This window comes from Aphelocoma coerulescens, chromosome 13 (genome assembly GCF_041296385.1).
Source record: "Aphelocoma coerulescens isolate FSJ_1873_10779 chromosome 13, UR_Acoe_1.0, whole genome shotgun sequence".
NCBI lineage: Eukaryota > Metazoa > Chordata > Aves > Passeriformes > Corvidae > Aphelocoma > Aphelocoma coerulescens.
The window spans coordinates 17,920,860-17,943,933 of NC_091027.1; the positions used below are offsets into that span (position 1 = coordinate 17,920,860).

Here is a 23,074-nt window from a genome sequence, read left to right on the forward strand (position 1 = left end):
CCTGCTTGGGATAGGGTGGGTTTTGGGGAAAGCCCAGTGTGGGCACACCATTGCTGTGGCACCGGGAAAGGAGCCATGGTGGGGATGGAGCAGCAGCTCGAGATCCTGCCGTGCCCTCAGCACCGGGCATGGGACATTCCCAGAGGAGTCTGCAGCTCCCCCAGCTCCGGGGCAGCCCAGGCCGTTCCACGGGGTTGCACACCCAGGACATGTATGGGGTGCGGGGGTGACCTGGGCCCTGTCCTGCGGTTTGGGGAGAGCGGGGCGGGCTGCGGGGGCAGGGATGAGCCGGCGGCCCCCCGGCAGGTCCCCGAGGCTGGGGGCGGCGGTGGCATCCCTGCAATGCGCTTGGCATCGGCTGCCCCGGCTGGCGCTCGCTGAGTCCATGTGATCCGGGGCTTGCTCTGTGCCGCCGCCGGCTCCAGCCGCCGGGACGGCGAGGGAGCCAGAAGGTCGAGCCAGCGGCCCCGGCAGAGCGGCCCCGGCCCCGAGCAGGGCTCCCCGGCACCGGCTGAACCCCCCGGGCTCCTCCCTGCCACGATGCCCCGCGGGAAGAGGGACCCCGTGCTGCTGTCCCCCGCCGAGCCGCCCGGCCGCGGTGGCGAGGGTCCCCGCGCGGGTGGGGACGGCCGGCGGTCCGCGGAGGAGGAGGAGGAGGAGGACGGACACCTCCCGGGGCTCCCCCGTGACGACCCCACCAAGAGCATGTCGAGCTCCTCCGTGTCCTCCTACCACTCCGCCCTGTGCTCGGACGGCACGGAGACCTTCAAGGACTGCCTGGAGTTCCTGGACGAGGAGGGATCGCCCGGCCGGGCTGCCCCGGGGCTCTGGGCTCCGGCGGGGGCCCCCGGCGTCCCCCCGCCGCCCGGCCCCCTCGCCCGCCCGCAGCGGGCTCAGCTGTCCAGCGCGGCTAAGAATAGCCCAGCGCCGGGCCAGGGGGGCAGGATGGGTCCCCTCGGTGGGGACCGGCAGCCTGTGCCGGCCGCGGCTGCCGGCGGGGAGCCGGCCGTGCCCCGGCAGCCCGGGGCGATGCTCGGCGGGGTTCCCAGCGACTCGGACGAGGTGGACGGCGAGGTGCAGGCGCTGACGGCCAGGGCTTTCCGCAGCCTCTCGGGGCTCCCCGGAGCTCGCCTCGACATGTGCAGCTCCCACACCTCCTCCAGCCTCTCCAACTCGCTGTCGGAGGACGGCGGGCGGCCGCGGCGGTGGCCGGCGGGCGCCGGGGAGCCCCGGGGCGCGGCGACAGCTCTGCATGGCAGGGTGGGCTGGCCCTTCCCCGCCGGCGTGGACGGGGAGCTGCTGGGCAAGGAACAGTTCGAGTGCGTGGACGTGGAGCTGGAGAGCGGGGAGGCCAGGAAGGGCCACGGCAAGAAGAGGACGGTGCCCAAGCGCCAGATCCTGCTGAAGAGGAAGGAGAGGAAGGAGACGGGCTTTGGTCCCCGGGGGGACGGCCCAGCACCCCAGCCCCCGGCCAGGAAGGAGCCCCCCAGCAAGGGCAGAGCCATCGGCGAGGACTTCAGGCTCAACTACCAGCAGTTCATGAAGGCAGCCTCCCTGGACGCCGGCACCGACAGGACCCGGGCGGCCTCGTGCCTGGTGAAAAACGTCCTGGCCAAGAAGATGCAGTACGAGCAGCGGATCAAGATGGAGCAGAAGGGGCTGCGGGGCAGCTCGACCTCCTCGGGGCCGTCCTCCGCCGGCACCGACCTGCTGGGGGATGGTCTGGAGGGCAAGTCCAGCTCGCTGTCCCGCTCGGACTGCAGCTTCTCGGCCGAGGACCTGCGGGGCGGCGGGATGCCGGTGGCCACGGCGGCCGCGGGGAACGCCACCACCAGCCATCCCACCAAGGGCGTGGTGCTGAGCGAGGCGACGAGGGAGACTGTCTGCAACCTGAGGAAGACGTTCAACGAGCTCAACCAGAGGATGAAGTACCAGGAGGTGCTGGGGGGCCGCTGGCTGCCCGCGGCCGCTGAGGAGCACACGTCGGAGAGTATCTGCTACCAGCGAGCCCGCGCCTTGTTCGAAGCCCAGCCTGGGGTGGGGAAGGTGCTGGATGTCGCTCCCCGGTTTGCGAGGGCGCCGAGGCCGTGGCCCAGCTTGAAGGAGCGAGCCATCGGCCCCATCCACTCGCAAACCCCCCCCTTCAAGGTCGAGAGCCGGGTGCTCCCCGCCGCCCCGCCGCACCGCCGCTTCGCCTCCTCCCGGGCGCAGGAGGTGAGGACGCTGCCGCAGAGCCAGCCAGAGAAGCCACCAGCAGTGCCCCGCCGGCCGCCCAGCCCCGGCACCCCGGCACCCCGGGGGTCTCCGCCAGCCGCGCCCCCCAAGCCAGAAGAGAAGGGGAAGGGGCGCGTCCCGCAGCCCCGGGACGTGCGCAAGCTGGTGAAGAGCAGCTACAGCCTCAAGTTCGGGACTGCCGGCACCTCCCGCGGCACCGTGGCACCGGCGAGCAGCGGGGAGCCGCCCCCGGCCACCCCTCTGGTCATCCACTGCACCTCGGTCCGTCGGGAGGCAGCTCCGGAGCCGGTGGGTGAGGAGGTGCTGGCAGCCCCCGGCCGAGAGCCACCCCCGGCGTGTGCCGAGGGGCCCGCAAAGTCCCCCGGCAGCAGGGCCGCGCCCTCCCACAGCTCCCCCATCAACATCACGAGGGTCCAGGCCACGCGGAGGGGAGCGGCCCCCACGGAGGAGCCGCCGGCATCGCCCCCGCGCCGGGAGCGGAGCGAGCTCCGGGTGCCACCACGGGCGCCGGTGGCCGAGGGGGTGCCGCACGTGGAGACCCATCTGCACGTCCTGGTGGGCCGGCCGTCCCCGGTGGCCAGGGAGAGCTCCCCGGCCCAGAGCAGCGCGGTGCTGCGGACAGAGAAGACCGTTCTCCTGCCTCCGCCACCGCCGAGCCCCACGGAGGGGAAGGAGGTGCGTGGCCATGGCAGCAGCAGAGCGCTCCGCGCTGCCGAGGGGCCGGAGTCGCTGGGGCAGCGGCACAGCAGCGGGGACAGCAGGGACCCCCGAGCCGGAGCCCCGGCCGGCAGCAGCGCCCGCCCGCAGCCTGCGGAGCCGGCAGCGAGAGGCGCGGCAGAGCCCCGTGCCGGCGAGCCGAGGCAGGAGCAGCCCGGCGGCCCGCGGGTGTCGGTAGCCAGCGGGGGGTCTGCTGGTGGCCCCGGCCCCTCCGCCCCGATCCGAGCCGCGGAGGGCAGCGAAGGTCCCCCCGGGCGGCTGCCGGAGCGGAGGGAGGCCTGGGAGCACTCGCCGCAGTGGCCGGCGGCCACGGAGCCCTTGGCGCCTGCTGCCCTGGCCGAGAACTCCAGCTACTTGGCAATCCCCGAGAGAGCCCCCAAATCCACGCTGGTGCCAAAGGTGCCCTCGGTCCCCAACCCAGGCAATGCATCCTTTGGGACTCCCTTTGTCCCCAGCCCGGCCAGCGCCTCTTTTGGGACTCCCTCAGCTCCCAACCCAGCCAGTGCATCCTTTGGGACCTCCATGGTCACCAATGTGACCAACTCATCCTTTGGCTTCCCGTCAGCCTCCAGCCTGGCCAGCACATCATTTGGGACCCCCTTGGTTTCCAACCCCAACAAGTCTTTTGGGGCCCCTCTGGTCCCCAACCTGTGCAGCACATCCTTTGGGTCTCCACTGGTCCCAAATCCATCCAGTGCATCCTTTGGGTCTCCACTGGTCCGCAATCCATCCAGTGCATCCTTTGGGAACCCCTTGGTCCCAAATCCACCCAGTGCATCCTTTGGGACCCCTTTGGTCCCCAATCCATCCAGTGCATCATTTGGGTCTCCATTGGTCCCCAATCCATCCAGTGCATCCTTTGGGAACCCCATGGTCCCAAATCCATCCAGTGCATCCTTTGGGTCTCCGTTGGTCCCCAATCCACTCAGTGCATCCTTTGGGAACCCCTTGGTCCCAAATCCATCCAGTGCATCTTTTGGGAATGCCTGGGTCCCCAATGCATCCAGTGCATCCTTTGGGAACCCCTTGATCCCCAGCCCAGGCAGCTCCTCCTTTGGGTCCCCCTTAGTCACCAACCCAGTCCCCACTTCCCTTGGGCATCCGTCAGTCTCCAACATGGCTGGCTCTTTCTTTGGATCCCCCTTTGTCCCCAGCGCAGCCAGCGCTCCCCTGGGAAGTGGTGCCTATCCCCTTCCTGGTGGAGAAGTGCCCTGGAGCAAGCCCAGCCCTGAGCCCCCCCTGCCCCGACCCCCCGAGGGCCCAGCTGCTGTGGAGCCCCCAGCCCAGCCCCACCTCGAGGATGCTCCTCATTTCCTCAGGAGGACCGATGGCCCCTCACCGAGTGGGAGGAGCAGGCAGAGCCCCCCCAAACCCTTCTCTGCCCCCCTGCCCCCCCAGAGGAAGATGCTCGTGGATCCCAGCAGCGGGAAGTGCTACTACATGGAGCCGCCACGGCAGCCCCAGATGAAAACGCTCTACGACCCCGAGACCGGGCAGTACCTGGAGATGCTGGTCCCACCGGTGGCATCACACACTGGGCTCTACCAGGCACCTTTCAACCCCCTGCTCATGGGGGTCTACGGCCCACCCTACGCACCCTACAGCGGCTTCCCGGGGCTCCCAGCACCACCGCCCTCCGCGCCCTCGCCGTCGCACCCCGAGCTGCCCGTGGCCGACAACCCCGGCGTGCCCGGGACCTCCGGCTCTGCTCCCAAGGGCGAGGGGCCGTCCCCTGCCGGGGGTCCCGACTGTGGCTACCTGGAGAGCCTGTACTACATCCCCACGGGGATGCGGGCCAGCCCCGGCCCCGAGCAGCCCCCGGCCCGCGCCAGCCCTGCCGCGCCCGAGAAGGGGTCACTGCTCCGGATGTGACGGGATGGACCCGCGCGGATGTCCCTTCCCATGGCCGGGCTTTAGCCCGAAGTCAGCATCACCTGATGAGAGTCCTCTTGCCCACGGCTGAGCTGGCAAAGCGCCGAGGGGTAGTGGGCACTGGCTGGACCTCACTGGCTTCTCATGGAAACAGGGACAAAAAGGGTCTTTTCCAGTGTGAGCACCTGGGGCTCTGAGGGGGCATGGAGGTCCCCGGCCAGCAAAGGGACCACACAGGCCCCGCTTTCCCCTGTCCTGCCAGTCCTATCTCAAGGATGACTCTGGTTGGTTGGCACAGGGGGGTGATGGCCTGGGCACCCCCAGCCTCCCCCCAGCCACAGCTGCAGCACAGACACCCCAAAAGAGTAATAAAAATGCTGGAACAGCTTTAAATCTGCTTATTCATCCTGTGCTTGTGTGGTCTGTAAAGGGGGGCGAGGAGCTGAGGCACTTGGAACCTGCAGCCCCTCTGTCTGTCTTGGAGTGTCCACCAGATAAATCCCAGTCCCTGTGAGCAGGAAGGGACTCTGCAGTCCTCAGTGAGCCCTGAACCCCAAACCCCTGCCCTGAGCCCCAAACCACAGCCACAAGCCTCAAACCCTAGTTGCGAACCTCAGATCCCAGCCCGGATCCCCAGCCTCCGTAGATCCACACCATCCCAGGAAGGATTTAGGCTGAGGAGAAGGGATCAGGCATTACAAGACTGAGTTACAGCAAAAGCCTCCCGGAGAGGGGGGCACTCGGTCGGGGACACCCCACACCCCCCCTTCCTGCCGTGACACCCGGGACGGACGGGCCGCCCCAACCGGATGCAGGTGTGTGCTGGCCGCGCCTCAGCGCCGCTCGCTCGCCCGCCCCGGGGGGTTTATAGCCCGCCCCGAGGGGTTTATAGCCCGCCCCGGGGGGTTTATAGCCGCCCCGCGCCTGCGCCCCGCACTTTCTAAGCGCGGCAGGATGCGGCCAGCGCTGGCAGCGTGGCTGGTGCTGAGCCTGCTGGGGGGGACAGGGGCCCAGCACATGTGTGGGGAACCCCCCGCCACCCCGTCCCATTCGGTCCCTGCACCCCAGCTCAGCCCCGAGGAGCGGCTCTCGCCCCACATGCCCGAATCCCTGCGCTGCGACGCCTGCCACGCCATCGCCTTCCAGGTGGGGACCGAGGACACGGCGCCCCAAAAGCGGAGTGAGAACCCTTGCGGGGATGTTTCAGCCTGGGGAGATGCTGCCGGCTCCCTTGGGGCACCCCACTGATGGATATTCCTTATTGGCAACTTAAAAAGCCTTTTGGGGGTCCTCATGGACCCTCTAACCCATGCAGATGTGCTTCTGCTGCTAGGGCCGCACGGAAGGCTGTGCAGACCCCAGCCCCGCTCGGGAGCAGGGTCGTGGACAGGCTGCCACCCTCACTGCCCGGATTCCGCCTTTTTTCACCCCAGATTGAGGAGCAGTTGAGCAAGGCAGAGGGGAAGGTGGGCAAGAAGGCGCTGAGGGAGTCGGACTACATAGAGGTGCTGGAGAGGAGCTGCTCACAGGACTGGGAGAGGTGAGCGGCGTGTCCCTGAGATGGGGGTGTCCCCAGGGGTCAGAATGTCCCCAAGGATGGCAGTGCCCCAGGGGTCAGAATGCCCCCGGGGCTGTGCCCAGCGACGATTTTCCCTCCAACCCCCCCCCCTCCCCGCAGTTACGGGGTGCTGGAGCTGGACGGGGAGAAGCGGCTGTCGGGGCCAGGGCTGCCCAGGCAGCAGCCCCTGAGCGTGATGGTGTCTGGGGGCCCATGGCCGAGCAGGTGAGTGGGGGGTCTGGCGGTGCAGGAGGTCCGGGCACTGTCCCCTCGCCGCCAGGTGACCACCGCGGCTCCTCGCAGGCTCTCCAAGCTGTGCCACGGCTACGTGGGCGAGCGGGGCGAGGCGCAGATCTACGAGGCGCACCGGCGGGGCCCGGCCGTGCTGCGGCAGCTGCTGTGCCACGGGGACAAGGGACCCTGTGCGGGCCGCAAGGACCGCCCGGACCCCCCCAAGGCGCTGCAGAACGAGCTGTAGCCCGGCGCGGTTAATGCTTAATGCCCCGGTGACCTTCGGAGCCGACTTCGTCCCCAGCGGGAGCCGACACGTGCCGGGAGGTGGGCACCTTCCCGCTGTCGCCTGTCGCCGATGTCGCCGCCGTCGCTCGACGCCCGTGCCGGCAGCGCGTCCGGGAGAACCGGGAATTACTCTGTAACCCACGGGCTCTAATGTTTCACCACGGAGCTGCTCCGGGCGGCTGCAGCCCCAATTAAAGGAGTTAATGGCTGATCCGCGCCGGGGCTGCGCTCCCTGGTTTCACAACCCCCAGCCAATGGCCGCCCTCCCGCCCGCCGCCCCGGCCTCCGCCACCGCCCGGCCGGTGACTAAAGTCCTTCCCACGGCCATAAAACCCCCCCGGGCAGGGACATCGCCGCCGGGGACGCGTCGCCGGAGCATGGGGACCCGCTCAGGAGACCTGGCTCAGCCCCAGGTGAATGCAGGCGCCGTCCCTGTCCCCATCCCCATCCCTTCCTCGGTGTCATCCCAGGGCGGTGGGGAGGGAGGCGGTGAGCAGGGACACTGGCCCCAGCGATGGCCAGCTCAGAGTCAGGATGCCCAGATGCTGGTAGTCTGGGGGCTGGGGTGACTCCCGGGACAAAGGGAGCACGCTGGAATGCTGCGGCTGGGACTGGCTGTGCCACCGTTCCCAGCACCTGCAGTGGGGATCCCCCTCCACACTTTCCAGGAACAAACTACCACATAGGGACCAGTGGGTTTGGGAGCCCAGACCCCTCTTGGGGTCAGAGCTGGCACCGGGTGGGACTGACCGGACACACATGCTGAGCCGTGGCCCGGTGTCACCCGCGTCGCCCAGGGCAGAGCCCAGCCCCTTTCCCGTGGGACCCCTGGGTCCACACTGACCCAGCTCCCACCTCGTCCTCACTGCCAGAATGGGAACGTGGCTCTGGCCCCCGCGGGCTCCCCGCAGACCCCTGGGAAGGAGCTGCCTGCGGCGGGCAGGGTGAGTACCGGGGCACCCCGCGGGCAGCGCCGCACCCCAAATCCATCTGTAACGCACCCGCGGATGGAGACCGGCCAGCCGGGACCCCTGCCAGCCCTGAGGGCACAGGGGCTGCCAGGAGGCAGGGTGGGGTACCCGTCCTTGCACGCAGCCCCCGTGAGACAGGCTGAGCTGTGCCCCCACACAGCAGGACCACGGGGCGGGCACCAGGGCCCCCCGGCCGGAGGTGGACATGCTCTACAGGATCGAGGACGTGCCCCCCTGGTACCTCTGCATCCTGCTCGGCTTCCAGGTACAGCCTGGGAAGCGCCAGACCCCAAGTCCCCGCTCCCCGCGGTGTGGGGCACCCCCCAGCCCGGCTGAGCCCCCCTCACCCCCCAGCACTACCTGACCTGCTTCAGCGGCACCATCGCCGTCCCCTTCCTGCTGGCCGAGAGCCTGTGCGTGGGCAAGGACCAGCTCACCGTCAGCTACCTCATCGGCACCATCTTCACCTGCGTGGGCATCACCACCCTCATCCAGACCACCGTGGGCATCAGGTAGGGCCGCGGCCCCGGCGGGACCCCCTGCCCAGCCCCGGGCCCGGGCGCAGGCATCCCTCTCGTCCCCCCAGGCTGCCCCTCTTCCAGGCGAGCGCGCTGGCCTTCCTTGTCCCCGCCAAGTCCATCCTGGCCCTGGAGAAGTGGCGATGCCCATCTGAAGGTGAGGGCAGGGGGGTGCAGGGGGTGTCTAGCCTCCCGGCGCCCCCCGGGACCACCTCACCCCCCCTTCATCCCCAGAGCAGATCTACGGCAACTGGTCACTGCCCCTCAACACGTCCCACATCTGGCAGCCCCGCATGCGAGAGGTACATCCTGCCACCACCCCCGGGGCACCCAGACTCCCCGGCAGGCTGCTGACGCCCTCTCCTGCACCTCTCCATGCCCTGCAGATCCAGGGGGCCATCATAGTGTCCAGCCTGGTGGAAGTGGTCATCGGGCTGCTGGGGCTCCCCGGGGCACTGCTCAGCTACATCGGGCCGCTGACCGTCACCCCCACCGTGTCCCTCATCGGACTCTCCGTCTTCCAGGCGGCTGGAGACCGGGCTGGCTCCCACTGGGGCATCTCTGTGCTGTATGGCATGGGGACACGGGGCACAGGGGGGCAGGCTGGTCCAACATGGAGCCCATGTTGCACGAGGCGCGAGGGATCCCATCTCTCTCTCCTCCCAGAACCATCTTCCTGATTGTCCTGTTTGCCCAGTACCTGCGGCAGGTCGCCATCTGCCTGCCCGGCTACCGGCGGGGCCACGGCTTTGTCCTGCTCCGCATCCAGATCTTCAAGATGTTCCCGGTAGGGACTGGCTGAGAGCATGCTGGGGCGGCCCCGAGTTCCCCCCTTTATCCGCACGTGGGCTCGGGAGCGATGCGGGAACACCCTGGTATGTGCCCCGCAGATCATCCTGGCCATCATGGTGGTGTGGCTCATCTGCTACGTGCTGACCCGCACCGGAGTCTTCCCCAGCCAGCCCGGGGAGTACGGGTACAAGGCCAGGACGGACGCCCGGGGCGAGATCCTGTCCGTGGCACCCTGGTTCCGCGTCCCCTACCCCTGTGAGTGCCTGGCACCCCCGCGGCGCTCTGGGCCCCCGATACCCCTTTGCCTTGCTGACGGTGCAGCATCGGCGGGGCAGGGGAGCAGCCGGGAGGGCCCAAAGTGGCACCGGTGAGCACCGGGTGGGGGGTCCTGGGGTGTCCCCAGTCCTGATCTGCTCTGCCCCCCGAGCAGGCCAGTGGGGGTTGCCCACGGTGACCTCAGCAGCCGTGCTGGGCATGTTCAGTGCCACACTGGCGGGCATCATCGAGTCCATCGGGGACTATTACTCCTGTGCCCGGCTGGCAGGAGCGCCCCCGCCCCCTGTGCACGCCATTAACAGGTACAGCCAGCTGTTCCCCCCTCCACGGTTCCCCACTCGCACCGCGGCATCCCTGGAGACCGGCCAGGGATGCTGCAGGAGCGCGGGATTGGGACCAGCCCGACCGTGTTGCTCCCCAGGGGCATTTTCACCGAGGGCATCTCCTGCATCATCGCGGGGCTGTTGGGAACCGGCAACGGCTCCACGTCCTCCAGCCCCAACATCGGCGTCCTGGGCATCACCAAGGTACCGGGGCCGGGGAGGGTCGCGGCTCGGCCGGGGGGCGCAGGCACCGTCACCTGCTGCCGGTGTCTCCGTGCAGGTGGGGAGCAGGAGGGTGATCCAGTACGGCGCCGGCATCATGCTCGTGCTGGGCACCGTCGGCAAGTTCACGGCGCTCTTCGCCTCCCTGCCCGACCCCGTCCTCGGCGGGATGTTCTGCACCTTATTCGGTAACTGCTCCCCCCCAGACCCGGAGCGCTGGGGCCACGTCCCCGCAGCCTTAGGGGCTGATGAGCCCAAGGGATGCAGAGCGGGTTTGGGGGAGCCGGGGCTGCCTCCTCGCACCCTCACCGCGGCTGGGGCAGCCCCCGATGCCCGGCCAGCGCGGGCACCTCCGCCTGCATCGCCGCGTCTCTGCCGGCAGGAATGATCACGGCCGTCGGCCTCTCCAACCTGCAGTTCGTCGACATGAACTCCTCCCGAAACCTCTTCGTGCTGGGCTTTGCCATGTTTTTCGGGCTGACGCTGCCGAACTACCTGGATTCCCACCCCGGGGCCATTAACACAGGTACCGCCCGCCGCGAAAAGCCGCGATTTTGGGAGTCTGGGGAGAGAGGAGGGCAGATCTCCCGGCGCTCGTCCGCCCCGGGGCAGCAGCTGGGAAATCCCGCTCCTCACAGCACCCCCGGCTCCGTCCCACGCTGTCGCAGGTGTCCCCGAGCTGGACCAGATCCTGACGGTGCTGCTGACCACGGAGATGTTCGTCGGGGGGACCATCGCCTTCGTCCTGGACAACACCATCCCGGGTAGCTGCAGCGCAGGGGCCGGGGAGGGGAAGCCGCGGGGCTGGGGCAGATTCCTGCTGATTTAGAGCCGGCAGAGGGGATGGCGGGGTCGGGGGGGTGACACTGGACATCCCCGCAGGGACGCAGGAGGAGCGAGGGCTCGTGCAGTGGAAGGCAGGAGCGCACTCGGACAGCACGAGCAGCGCCAGCCTGAGGAGCTACGACTTTCCCTTGGGGATGGGCGCGGTGCGGAGGAGCCGCTGGCTCAGGAAGGTGCCCATCTGCCCGGTGTTCACCGGGTTCAGGGCCCGGGCGAGCGGCAGGGGCACGGCGGCCGCGGAGGGGCCGCACGGCGCAGACGGGGGCTCGGTGTGCACCAAGGTCTGAGCGAGGGGAGGGTCCCGGGAGGGTCCCGCCCCAGCGCCGGAGGAGCCGAGCCGAGCTCCCGGGGCCTGTCGGGGTTCGGTAGCACCGGCCAAGGCCAAAGCCAAGGCTTCTGGTGCTCGGCTCGAGCGCAGGGCTAGAAAAACACAACGTTTCTCTTGGGGGACATCCCGAGCTCCGGGGTACAGCCTGGGGACCGCCACCCCGTGCCATGCTCCACCTGAAGCTTTGGCTGGCTGAGATTTGTCCAGCGCTAGCTGAAGCCCGTCAGTCACATCGGAGCCCCGGGGCCACCAGCTCCCAGCCAGGGCCACGGATTTTCACCTGCCCTCGGCTCCGGGAGGGTGGCCCAGCGGCTGGCACGGGCTCTGCGTGGGGCAGCGTCCAGACCAGCGTAGGGTGCCTAATTTAAGACTACACATTAAAAATGATAACATATTCAAGCGCACGTGCCCCGCCAGCATCTCTGGTGCCTCCTGCACCGTTCCCTCGCCCTTTGAGCGCCACAAAGGCATCAGCACCTTTGACCGTACTCCCTCCTGGGCTGCCAGGCACGGAGACATGCTGGATTTCTTCCAGGTGGGCTCTGCCTGGACCCAGTGCTGTGGGAGAGGCAGCTCAGCACAAGCCCTTGGCAAACCCTTCCTGCTCAGGGAGCTCTGGAGCGCTGGCTCTGTCCCGGCCGTGCTGGTGACAGCACCTCATGCCGCTGGGGTGGTCCCAGATGCAGGCACAGAGGGGGCAGACCCCCAACGCAGCGGGGTCAAGCCAGTCCTGGGCCTGGATTCAGCACCAAAGTTGAGCTGAGGCAACACTGCACAGCCCCGTGACAGCCCATGGTGGCACTGCCACACACTCACTCCCCAGCTTGAGCAGGGAGAGAAGTGAGAAAATCTGTGAAGATGAAGGGAAAAAAAAAATCCCAACCTAAAATAAGCCCCGAGGGATGCAAATAGAACCACTCCCACCTCCCACGAGCACCAGCCAGGCTCTGAGGCCCCTCTTCTGCTGCTGTCCTGGTGCTGGTGGCGAGCACGGTGTTACAGCGTGTGACAGCTCTCCGGCCAGCTGCATCCCCTCCCATTTCCTTGTCCTCCCAGCCCAGCTGCTGGGGCTGGAGCAGGAGTGAGAGGACGCCTGGGTGCTGTGCAGGTGCTGCTCAGCACCGGCTGCCACCACCTCTGCTGCAGTCACACCCCAAAGCCAGAGGGGCAGGGGCTGCCACGGACAGCGGCGGCTCCTCCCCAGTGAACATCCCAGTGCTACGGGATGCAGGAGAGGGATAAACCCAACGCCAGGAGAGCAGCCCATGGCCAGGCTGGCTGCTCCACACGCTGGCTCCTGGCTGCTGCACTCAGTTGCCACCACCCCGATGTGACGGTGGCCAGGCCAAAGCTCACGCAGGACTCGCTGTTGGAACTCGCAGTGCAGATAAAAATCAGCTGTGTGTTATTTGCTGACCTTTCTTTAGGCGCTCGAGCCTAACTCTCCCCAGGCCAGTGGAAATCCCGGACTAGCGCTGGCAGGTCTGGGAAGGCCAGCGCCCAGCCCCGGGTATGACCATTCTGCAGAGCAACAGCAGAAGGGGTTGGTGCTCCCCCAGGTGGTTCTGCTGCTGCGGGAAGGCCCCGCCTCACCCCGCCCGTCCTGCAGAGCCGCAGCTCCAGCTGCTCCCCTTCGCTTTAACCAGACTTCAACAGCGAGGCCCGGCTGTCCTGAGCAGGGCCAGGGGTCGGGCTCGATGCTGGTGGGTCCAACTCAGGATATTCCACGCAGAAGGAGAGGCTGTGGCAGCAGCTTTGTAGTGCCAGCAGCTGCTCCCAGGGCTGCCAGCAGGGCCAAGCTGGGAACAGCCACAGGGAGAAGGAAGGGAGAGCATGGAGTGGGAGGAGAGGAATAAATTCCCGTCCCTGGAAGTGTCTGAGGCCAGGCGGGACAGGGCTTGGAGCAGCCTGAGACAGTGGAAGGTGTCCCTGGCCATAGAATTGGATCGCTGAAGTCTCTTCCGACCCAAAGCAGTCTCTGGCTCCATGAAGAGTCCAGCCACAGCCAGGATCCTGGGCCATCGGGTTCCACAGCCTTCCAGGCTGGCACCCACAGTCCAGCCCTGTCCTCCACACGCTGCCAAGCGAGTTCCCGTGCGAGATGCCCAGTTATGAGACAGCCACCACATCAGTTCTACTATTATTTATTTTTTTAAATATTTTTGAAAAAATATAATTTTTTTACAATATTTTCAACTTAAACACTATTCACACTGAACACGTATGGCAGCTTAACCTACCCAAATATGAAGTTTAAGAAGCCAAAACTGTTCTAGCTTTATTAAAAGAAAAAAAAAAAAAAGAACAACCAAAAACCAAAAGAAACCAAAAAGTCGTTGTGCTGTAGACTATTGTGTAGTGATGATTAAACAAAGCAAGGGAAAAGCACCACTCAAATCACTAATGCTGGGGGTTGCCTGGTTAAGTCCAGCTATGGAAAGTCGGATGCTAAGAGTTACATAGGCAGTGCTATGTACGGCGCCCGTTCCTGGAAGAAACTGCGATGGATCTCACATCTCCTCAAACAGCACGGGAAGGGGAAGGGTTCTAACATGATCACACACTGCAAAGGACCGGGAACTGCTTCCTCCCAATCGCCTGGATGTTAGCTCAGTAGCTGAGATCTACGACTCTGTACAGGTCTGTATGATTCGGGTTAAGCTCACGCCGCTTCCCAGGATCGTGATGTTTTGTAAGGGGGGAAATTAACATTAGTAACAACATTGATACCTCAAAGGAAAGTTAGCAAATTTGCATAACAATCAGATCTCCTCACTTTCACTTGGAAGTTAAGGCATTATCAGGTGCAAGCTAGCACCAGTTAACACATCTTTAGTTAAAAACAGACCATTCACCGCAAATTCCAAGTCCTGTTTAAAAAGCAGAGTCTGCAGAAGGTTTTATTAACGTGGTACTTTGTCTCAACTTGACTGGTGCTTCTTACCTCACTGCCTCCTTCACACAGAGCCAGGGCCCAATTATGTTTCCATTAAACTTTTGACAGATTTACTTAATAACAGTCTCAGCACTTTTATTGAGCATGCAAGACTAACAAAACTTTGGCAATGCATAAGTGTAACACAGTGACAAGAAGAGAGAGCTTTTACAATTAAATCTTCTAATACTGGCTTCACAGTGTGGAAATTGTGCTACATCCACCAAAAGAGGGCCCAGTCTACTCAAATGTTTAAGTACTTCACCCCAGGAACAAACTCCTTTGCGTTTGGATTCAGATTACTCTTGACCTGAGGAAGGGAAGAACAGAAATTGAGGTGAATCATTATTTTCAGCTTCCATTTACAAGCTGAAGACAATTAGAGGCAAAGTTTTATGGATTTAGAGTAACAATCAGGTATACAATAGGCTGCTTAAATTTATCAGCAGTCTATAATCCCTAGAAAAGCCCATTCCTCTGTGCTACTCCCTGAATTACCCAACCTTCCTTAGCTCCACCTGAAGTTTCAGTTGGATGAGGGCTCGGGGAATAAGCAGCAAACCACAGGCATGCAGCAAACACGGCAGCTTCCCCCCATGCTGAAATGGCCTTTTCTCAAGTTGAGCTGTTAAAACGTGCCATGAGGTTTTTAAACTTTGCTTATTTAAGCAAGAGGTGACTTGTTCCAGGAACTTCAGCCACTTCTGGGAATTTCATGAGTATGAGCACTGTACTGATTTTTTACATTCTGTCTGTGACTCCCCTGTCCTCCCCCTTGGCAAACTGCTGCTGCTCAGTGTCCTGCAGTTAGACATGGGCACCAGCACCTTCAAAAGGAGCTCTTTTATCACCAAGAAATGGAGGATTAGGCTTTTCTGATCGTCATCGAGTCTGAAACTGCTGCCTGCAGCTGCTTCAGCTTGGAAAAGTCAGGGTCTGCCTGTGAATCCCAGAGCAGTTGTGTGATAGGATGGTGTGGGGTCTGTGCTCTGTACGAGGAACTTTGGATTCTGTGAGGGAAAATAAGCACACTCTGCCCTTTCCTTTGAGCTGAGCTCTGGACAGAAGTCAGATGGCAAAAAGAGGGAAATAATCACAGTTTGGCTGCTTTCCCCTTCCCTAGAATTGCTACAGGGATCTGCTGTGGTTTTCCCAATCCCAGACAGACCTTGGGACAGGGCTCAGACCAGCCCAACCAGCAGATGCCCAGTGACCCCTTCACAGCCCCAGCTCCACTCAGTGCCCTTCTTTCCTAACATCCCACCCACTCTTGAACATGTGCCATGCACTGCACATCCACTGGGAAAGGCTCCATGTGGGTTTGAAGAAACCCACCAAACAGGTCACATCCCACGAGGACACATCCCTTCCCACCCACCCTGCACAGGCAGGCAGTTTAACAGGCTCCTTCCTACTGGAAAGGATTTTCTCTCACCATTAGCAGCAACAGCCTTGGACAAAGACTCAAGCTTTAGAAATAGGATGAGAAGCTGAACTTACCACCAGATCCTCCAGCGATGAGCTGTCACTGATAACAAGGTCATTGAACTGGTCCTGGATTTGATCCATTGTTTGTGGGAGATCACGGGCTGGAATAAACCATTCATGCTCCTCCTCTTCTTCCAGCATCTCCTGGAAACAGCGCTCAATAAATTCTTCTTCCCACAACTCCTCTTCGATCTGTGCAATGAAAAGAAACTGCTTCAGCAACAAATCTATTGTGAGCTCGTGGGGTTTTCACTCCCAGGTGTGTGCTGACCTTCCCAGCTATCCCACAGCACCCCAGCCCAGCACCATGTCCACGCAGCAGGAAGGACATCAGTGCTTTGTCCCAGGGATTGGGGCTGCAGCTGAAAGGGAATGGCAGGAGAACCCCGCCAGCCCCAGCTGTTTTGTTTGTAGCTTGTTATGACCTAAAGGAGAAGGAAAATGTTGGTCCCAAGCAAAAATTGCAGCTGTACCAACTAGTCTGGACTGAGCTTCCTGCAAGCATGAGGAAGGGAGCTGTGCCAACACACACAGCCAGGAAACACTCCCCAGGAAAGCGTCCTACGGGACTCCTGGGGAAAGAATAACCACGGCCTGTCACCCGGAACAAGCAGCCTCTCCTTGGCTGCTGCTGTGTGCTCCCCCACTGCAGCTCTCCTCGGGAACCCCACGGGGTCCCAGCAGCTGTCAGGAATGCAGCCCTGCTGTCCTGGGAGCAGGACAAACCAACCCATGCAGAACTGACACGCAGTGCAGAGATTAAAGCAGTTTTCCTTGGTTGTTCAGTAAACAAGCTTTGGAGGGAGTTCATCCTACAAATTTTCCATGTCCTGCATCAGAGTGTTTAAGAGTGGAAAGCAGGGAAACAGAAGCTGGTGTGAATGACTTGCCCAGACACAAGGGAATGGAAAAATGATTCAGGACAGATTTAGAAGTTCACTCAGTGGAAGCTTGAACAAGTTTTCCCATCTATCCTTTGCTCTGAAATCAAACACCGCCCCAATCCTGGAGTGGAAACTCAGTTACCACAAACACCAAATCAAAAACATTAACACCACATATCAGGACTGCTGTGCAACCTGGTCCTTGCCCTTGGGGCAAAACACACCCACCAGCTCACCTGGTGCTCTGGGGAACAAGGACTCATCCCCATGTGCTCTGAGCCACCGCCCAGGCACTCCACAAGCACCAACGCTGACTCAGAGCTATCCCAGAGCAGCACTCCAGCCTGGATGGCACCTCCAGGAGGCACTGCCTCCCTCCTGCCGGGGGCACACAGCCACAGGCTCCTGTTACACAGGGCTTGCCTGGCTCCAGGGGCTTGGCTACAGGCCTGTGCCCCTACAGATGCCTCCATGGCAGCTCCGGGAGTACTAAATAACATTTAATTCCCCAAATAGCTGGAAATTAGGACTGCCCATTTGTATTTTACAGCTCCAGTTTGACTTGCTCAAGCTCCCAGAGGGCTGTGTCTGCAGCAGCAGGCGACCAGGCTGCCTCAGGTGTTTGAGCACGACCCTTCTCCCCTCACACTCCCACCTTTCCTCTGCTCTGACAATGGCATCTGTGCCTGAAAAATCATGGCACAACTCTCAGCTCCTTCCCAGAGAACTACACCCCCTGTATGCTAACTGTGGTACAGCTCCCAGGGGGAAAGAGTCACCAAACAGGAAACAATGCACGAGAGAACTGAGGTTCTGTGAGCAAACCTGACTCGGAATGAGCTCAGTGCTGCTGGCACCCTGTGGATCCGATGCTGGCGGCTCAGCCCCTGGCACAGCCACAGCTGCTGGAGCACAGGCAGCAGCTGTGGAGTGCACAGAGCAAGCTGGGAATGGGAAAGGAGTGTGGAAAGAGGTGGGCTGTTCCCAGCCTCCGCAGGAGCCGGAGAGAAAAGGGTGACAGATGCAAGGCGGCAGAGGAAGGTAAGGCTTCCTTCCCACCCGATGGAGAAGGGAGCTGTAAGACTCAAGTACTAAAATGAGTGGGCCTGTTACCCGGCAGCTCTGTCACCCTGTGGAGCAGCAGTGCTGTTCCCAAGGCAGGTGTGCACCTGGAATTCCCCAGCTCAGCACTAGGACACTCGGCATGTCCGCACACGAACAGCTCCCGGGCCAGCCCTTCCCAAGTGCCACGCACATCTGTCAACTCCCTTTTCTCCCCTCCCACCTGCAGAAGTAGGGAATTAATGGATGCATTAGAACGTGCTGCACTTCCTGTATTTTCCACCAGGACTACAGAAGGTGAACATTTACTGCCAGAGAAAGGGAGACCCGTCTGTTCCCCAGGATCCCTCCAGAGAGCCCATCTAAAACTCCTTCTCCAAAGGATTGTCAGTGTCGGACCCCAGCTCTGTCCCTTCAGCTGGGAAGTGACAAAGCACAGACGGGACACTGAAAGCAGAGGATGACTTGCCTGCCTGTTAAACTCCTCTTCGTTCTCCATCCACATGTACTCAGCAAAGGGGTTGTCATCCTCGTGGGAGTGCCCGTTGATGATCACATCCTCGCTGATGATGCTGGGGCTGGTACTGCTGCGACTCGGGTCCTTCATGGCTGCCACTCCGATCCCAAACCTGCAACTGAGGAGGGCGGCAATTACAGACGCGCAGATTCCTCATTCCCTGCCTCTGCACAAGCCCAGCCCAAGGGCAGGGAGGCTGCACCTGCATTTGGAGGCCCAAGGCAGCCTTGCCCCGACTGCAGCAGAGCTCTGAGATCACAACAAGGAACAGTATCAGAAGCACCGTTCCCACTGTGTGTGGATTCCAGGGACAAATTAATTTCCCAAACTGAACCTCACCAAAGCCAAGCACCACGGCCAATGAAAAGTGACAGGAAAAAACAGGAAGCACACATACTTGCCAGTAGGAAAATTTTAAGGCAACATTCAAAAGGAGAATTTGTTTTCCAAAGCATTTTTAAGTGTTGTGTGTCATGGCACGAGCCAGGTTTCACAGCCCTTTCCCGCTGGGAAACCTTGCAGGGAGCAGAAACCACAAGGAACTGACCCTGCACAGGGCCACCTGGAAATCTGTGTGTTCTGAGGTGAGACAACACTGCTGCCCTTCCTGTACCATGCTCGAGTACACAGATCAACACTGGAAAAGCTGAGTATTTGTTGGATACTAACACTGGTAGTATCAATTTTCTTTAAACAGTATGCAAAGTGAGGCAACATCTTCCAAAAAATGACCTAAAAAAAACCTGACCAAAAAATCCAAGACTCAAGTCAAATTTGAATGTTCTTCTCATGTTAAAATTCACAGTGAAAGTTGCAGCAGCGAGTGAAAATATTTTTATTATCAAAACAACACTTTAGCTTGTTGTCTGCATATCAAAGAGCGACTTCTTCAGAGAAGACGGTATCAAAATACAGCCGTGTTGTTATTAGAGTACAAGGGCTTATCACCCAGCACCTCACATCTTCTCTTTGCACAACCAGTTGGGCCGGTTATCTAGGGAATTAATGCAAGTTTTGGTTCTAAACTCTTGATAATACCAGCTAAAAGCCTGCCACATCCAAGTGACCAATTAAGAAAGCACAACGAAGACGGAACCTGCCGGGCTTGCTCTGTTCCAGGTTTTTAAATCAAAGGCAAACCCCAGCACAGAAGTCACTGCAGCTCCCTGGGAAGTGCCACGAATGGGAGCAGATCCCGTGTGTTCCACCATGGGAAAACAGGTTCCTTTTGATGTTCTTACAAAACAAACTTGCTAAGGATTACTGGCAGCATTTACATAAAACAGGAAAGGATGCTGCCTTCAACACCCCAATTCAAGCTTGAAACTGCTTTAAGCCACTTCAGCTGCTCCCAAGCCAACACATGGGATGGAGTACAGGAAATAAAACCTAAAAAGCCTGATTTCTTTTTTTCCCCCCTCCTTTTTACTGGCATGTATTTTCACCTTCTCTTTTGCGGAGCTAGTCTTGCTATTACTATTTTCCTGAAGGTAACTGCCTCAGGAGTGAGGAACTCGGGCAGCTTCAGCACCAAGGTGACCGTACCAGACAAGTTCAGAAAGGTAAAAACAATTTAAAAAACCAACCCAAACCCAACAAACCAACCCTACTTGTTTGTGTAAAAGCTTGGAAGGTTAATTTGTTGAATCATGGACTGGCTTTCCCGTTTCTGAAGCATTCCTACCGGACAGAAACTCCAGCTTTAGGAGGGAGGGAAGAGAACTCCAGCTTGGACCAAACCAGCTTTGTCCAGCACTGCCCAAGGATGATGGGGATGATCTTCCAGAAGGACCCAGGATCAGCCTGAATATCTGAAGTTTATCTGATGAAGCCCTCAGTCCGTTCATGCTTTTCCCACAGGGAAACATGCCAACACTCACTGATCCTGCAGGAATGGTGGGGAAGCCCCAGAAATGGTGAGGAAGCCCCAGGCCAGTCCCTCACTCGCAGCACTCCTGGTTTAATTTTCTGCAGCTTCCAATAGAACAAATAAACCTTCCCATTTCTCCACTTCAAGACACAGACCAGGTTTCCATGCTCACATGTGGGGATGAGATCAGTCTCGTTTCACCACTAGTGGATACAACCTTTTCAGTCAGGGAATTCTGAGGGGGAGAGCCAAATGCCACTTCAGTCTTGCAAAATGTCCCAATCTAAGCAGGCTGCTGCAGGAAACAAGCCCCAGTGCCAGGCTACACTGCTGCTGGGAATAAAAATAACCCCTTTTCCATCTGGGAGTAGGTGGGAAGCAGAGGAGCTCAAAGCTCCTCACACTAGAAGAGGAAATATAACATTGGCAGTGCTAAGGAACAGAAAACAGGGAGAATTTTGCCACGGTGACACACTGTGAGGGCCTGACACAAGTTCCTCTGGGATTGTGGTGTGGAGAGGGAGTGATGGAGCAAGCACACTGCAAGTGCATAAGGAAAGGCACTTAAAAAAAAAAAAAAGGATTTTTATCTTAGGAATGAAGTCAGAAATTAAAAATCCTGTAGGAACATGCTTTCAGTTAACCGAGTTGTTTTCTGTATGGAGTGTGAAGCTTGTTACTCCAGAACATAACTAAGGCCCATTAATTCACTCATTTCCCTGAATTTTGCTGCAGTTACAGCCATGGAGAGCCCTTGACCGACCATCATTAAAATTCAGAGCTTTGTGACTGAAGAGTCTGCATTTAAAACCTAGTCACGAAAGAAGATTATCCACTGCCTTCTCCGGAGGTGAGGTCAGGCCTAATTCCATGCATCAACCCCAGCTCCTTACCCGCGACAGAAAAAAAAGTGAGGAGAACAATTAAGTTAAAAAATCACGATATTTGCTTTAAGCACCCAAAACCATACACGATGGTTTTAGTGGGAGCTGAAGATTAAGGGAAGGTATTTTAGAGCAGCTCTTGCAGGAGTCAGTGACTTGTTTATCACCCGGTGATTCCTCCTGCGAGTCGGCAGCACCAGCCCAGCTCCCCCTTATCTATCGAGATTAGCACACGGCTCTTATCAACGGAGCTGATTACACCCGTCTAATAATTATACTCGCCTAATAAACAGATTTCTTAATCAAATTGATGCGGGACGCCAGCGCTATCTGATATAAACGCTTCCAAGGGCTGCGCTGGAGGTTACGGAACGCAGCCGCCTCCTTGGCGCGGGGCTAAGGCGGGGGCTGTGCGAGCAGCGCCGCGGCAGGGACGGGCCCCGGCCGGACCCCGCTGCCGGGACCATGTTTCGGTAACAGCGGAGCCCGGGCGCCGCGGGCCGGTGCTGCCGGTAACCCCGGGCCGGTGCTGCGGTAACCCCGGGCCGGTGTTGTCGGTAACCCCGGGCCGGTGCTACCAGTAACCCCGGGCCGGTGCTGCCGGTAACCCCGGGCCCGTGCTGTCGGTAACCCCGGGCCCGTGCTGTCGGTAACCCCGGGCCGGGCCGCGCCGCTCGCTCCCCCGGCCCCGCGCTCGGCCCCGCGCGGGCGGTAACGCTGCGGGGCCGCCTCCCCCCGCCCCCGCTTTGTTCGGCACCAGCCGCCCCCGCAGGCCCCGGATGGCGCCGCAGACAATACCGAGGGGCGGCCCCGCCGCGGGGGGTGGAGGCCGCGGCCCGGCACCGCCTCGAGGGAGGGGGCGGCGCCCTCGAGCCCCCCGCGGCGGTCCGTGCCCGGGGCCGCCCCCCGCCGCTCACCTGCGGTGCGCAGAGGAGCCGCCGCTCCGCCGTGACCCGCCCGGACCCCACCGGACCCACCGGCCCCGCTCCGCTCCGCCCGCTCCGCGCTCGGCCCGGCCCGCCCCGCTCCGCCACACACCGCCGGACCTGACGTCACTTCCGCCAACGCCGGCCCCGGCCGGCCCCGCCCCCTCTCCCCCGGAAGCGGCGGTGGCAGGCGCGCGCCAGGCCGCGGCACCGGCGGGGGGGCGGCGCGCTGCACGCTGGGACGCGTAGTCTTTTCCCGCCTCCCGGCGCGCGGTATGCCGGGAGCTGTAGTCTCGCGCGGCACCTGGCGGCCATTTCGCGCGGCGGCGCGGGGCACGCCGGGAAGCGCAGTCCGGCGGGGCGGCCGCCATCTTGTGGCACCGGCGGGGAGGGGGCGGGGGCCGAACACCCGCGGTGGCCACAGAGGGAGCGCTGAACGCCCCCGGGGCTCTGGGACGGGGCTGCGAACACTCCTCGCTCCCGGGCACCCCGAGGCTCCCCCAGCCTCCCTCGGGACAGCGGCTGACCCGGGAGGCGCAGATCCCTCGCCTCGCTGAGGGAGAGGCTAATGAAACACTGGGCGAACAACATTCCTGTTCACAAACTGGTGTTTCTGCACGAGGTTCGTGCGTTTTTAAGGCTATCAGGAAATGGGACATAATAGATACTCTTTTCTGGGTGCGTGCCGAGGCTTCAGCCCCATTTACAAAATGGGTTCAAAGGGCCATTTTTATTCCCTTTTGCTCCACCTCCCCTTCTCCTCAGGGGAAGGTGGGAACGCCTCTCCTGCCCACAGCCGAGCTGCGCTGTGCCCTCATTGTGCCCAGCCCCGCTCCCATTCACAGCCTCACAGAGGCACAGAAACCGGACACGGACGGAGTTAAAGCCCTTTGCTCCATGCCAGGAGCAGGATCTGGAGCCACAAGCCCTCCTTGGGCCAGCTGCAGAGCAGTGAGCACAGCCCCAGCTCGGGGCTGGGAAGGATCCTCTGCCCTCGAAGTGCTCACAGAGGAGGTCGGGGAAGCAACGAAGGGAGATCCAAGTATAACAATTGCATTAACGTTTCTCTGCATCCTAAAATTTAGTAAGGGATAATTACTCCCACAGAATTTTCTGGGGGGCGACTGTCCCTTAGGGCATGTGTTTATACTGATTTTATTAGTCACTGTTACCAATGTGTTCCCAGGATGCAAGTTTCCCCACAGTCCAGCACACTGCAAAATACCCGTGCAAGCATCACCCTTAAAAAACCATTATGTTCTGACTACTCTTATTTCCACAACCATTTCCAACTGTACAAATGCAGCAGGGTTTTCTCATCTCTAACAAAGGCT

The 23,074-nt window shown here is 61.2% G+C and overlaps 4 protein-coding genes across 8 annotated transcripts; 3 read left to right on the forward strand and 1 right to left on the reverse strand.

Moving 5' to 3' along the window:
• The first annotated feature begins 540 nt into the window (after positions 1 to 540).
• On the forward strand, positions 541 to 5,199 carry PROB1 (proline rich basic protein 1). Its single transcript, XM_069029324.1, has one exon. The coding sequence runs from the start codon at positions 541 to 543 to the stop codon at positions 4,822 to 4,824; it is 4,284 nt and encodes a 1,427-aa protein (XP_068885425.1). The 3' UTR covers positions 4,825 to 5,199.
• Positions 5,200 to 5,715: 516 nt separating this feature from the next.
• MZB1 (marginal zone B and B1 cell specific protein) lies at positions 5,716 to 6,860 on the forward strand. The gene is made up of 4 exons (XM_069028997.1): positions 5,716 to 5,970; positions 6,258 to 6,364; positions 6,503 to 6,607; positions 6,686 to 6,860. The coding sequence occupies exons 1-4, from the start codon at positions 5,779 to 5,781 to the stop codon at positions 6,858 to 6,860; spliced, it is 579 nt and encodes a 192-aa protein (XP_068885098.1). The 5' UTR covers positions 5,716 to 5,778.
• Positions 6,861 to 7,104: 244 nt separating this feature from the next.
• Positions 7,105 to 11,573, forward strand: SLC23A1 (solute carrier family 23 member 1). 4 transcript variants are annotated; one of them, XM_069028993.1, is made up of 15 exons: positions 7,105 to 7,314; positions 7,774 to 7,845; positions 8,033 to 8,137; positions 8,227 to 8,384; positions 8,459 to 8,547; positions 8,625 to 8,692; positions 8,777 to 8,958; positions 9,057 to 9,177; positions 9,281 to 9,437; positions 9,613 to 9,760; positions 9,880 to 9,985; positions 10,062 to 10,191; positions 10,386 to 10,529; positions 10,672 to 10,767; positions 10,886 to 11,573. In XM_069028993.1, exons 1-15 carry the CDS (start codon positions 7,105 to 7,107, stop codon positions 11,131 to 11,133), a joined length of 2,034 nt encoding a protein of 677 aa, XP_068885094.1. In that variant the 3' UTR covers positions 11,134 to 11,573. The 4 variants fall into 4 exon arrangements, with proteins under 4 accessions (XP_068885094.1, XP_068885095.1, XP_068885096.1 ...); XM_069028994.1 differs by having other exon boundaries at positions 7,236 to 7,314; positions 8,036 to 8,137; XM_069028995.1 differs by lacking the exon at positions 7,774 to 7,845 and having other exon boundaries at positions 7,243 to 7,314.
• A 1,729-nt stretch (positions 11,574 to 13,302) lies between these two features.
• Positions 13,303 to 21,839, reverse strand: PAIP2 (poly(A) binding protein interacting protein 2). Of its 2 annotated transcripts, none has more exons than XM_069028773.1 (4): positions 21,732 to 21,839; positions 18,013 to 18,178; positions 15,610 to 15,789; positions 13,303 to 14,419 (listed from the first exon to the last, which is right to left on the reverse strand). In XM_069028773.1, exons 2-4 carry the CDS (start codon positions 18,148 to 18,150, stop codon positions 14,354 to 14,356), a joined length of 384 nt encoding a protein of 127 aa, XP_068884874.1. In that variant the 5' UTR covers positions 18,151 to 18,178; positions 21,732 to 21,839; the 3' UTR covers positions 13,303 to 14,353. The 2 variants fall into 2 exon arrangements, with proteins under 2 accessions (XP_068884874.1, XP_068884873.1); XM_069028772.1 differs by having other exon boundaries at positions 18,013 to 18,172; positions 21,732 to 21,804.
• Between the last annotated feature and the right edge of the window lie 1,235 nt (positions 21,840 to 23,074).

What these genes read in the sequence shown, in the direction of transcription:
- PROB1 (XM_069029324.1), top strand. Translation starts at nt 541, where the DNA reads ATGCCCCGCGGGAAGAGGGACCCCGTGCTGCTGTCCCCCGCCGAGCCG.
- MZB1 (XM_069028997.1), top strand. Translation starts at nt 5,779, where the DNA reads ATGCGGCCAGCGCTGGCAGCGTGGCTGGTGCTGAGCCTGCTGGGGGGG. An exon ending in GCCACGCCATCGCCTTCCAG is followed by an intron (nt 5,971 to 6,257) that starts GTGGGGACCGAG and finishes TTTTCACCCCAG; the next exon opens with ATTGAGGAGCAGTTGAGCAA. An exon ending in GGGGGCCCATGGCCGAGCAG is followed by an intron (nt 6,608 to 6,685) that starts GTGAGTGGGGGG and finishes GGCTCCTCGCAG; the next exon opens with GCTCTCCAAGCTGTGCCACG.
- SLC23A1 (XM_069028993.1), top strand. Translation starts at nt 7,105, where the DNA reads ATGGCTGATCCGCGCCGGGGCTGCGCTCCCTGGTTTCACAACCCCCAG. An exon ending in GAGACCTGGCTCAGCCCCAG is followed by an intron (nt 7,315 to 7,773) that starts GTGAATGCAGGC and finishes CCTCACTGCCAG; the next exon opens with AATGGGAACGTGGCTCTGGC. An exon ending in GGCAGCCCCGCATGCGAGAG is followed by an intron (nt 8,693 to 8,776) that starts GTACATCCTGCC and finishes CATGCCCTGCAG; the next exon opens with ATCCAGGGGGCCATCATAGT.
- PAIP2 (XM_069028773.1), bottom strand. Translation starts at nt 18,150, where the DNA reads ATGAAGGACCCGAGTCGCAGCAGTACCAGCCCCAGCATCATCAGCGAG. An exon ending in AAGAGGAGTTTAACAGGCAG is followed by an intron (nt 15,790 to 18,012) that starts GCAAGTCATCCT and finishes TTCATTGCACAG; the next exon opens with ATCGAAGAGGAGTTGTGGGA. An exon ending in CATCGCTGGAGGATCTGGTG is followed by an intron (nt 14,420 to 15,609) that starts GTAAGTTCAGCT and finishes TCCCTTCCTCAG; the next exon opens with GTCAAGAGTAATCTGAATCC.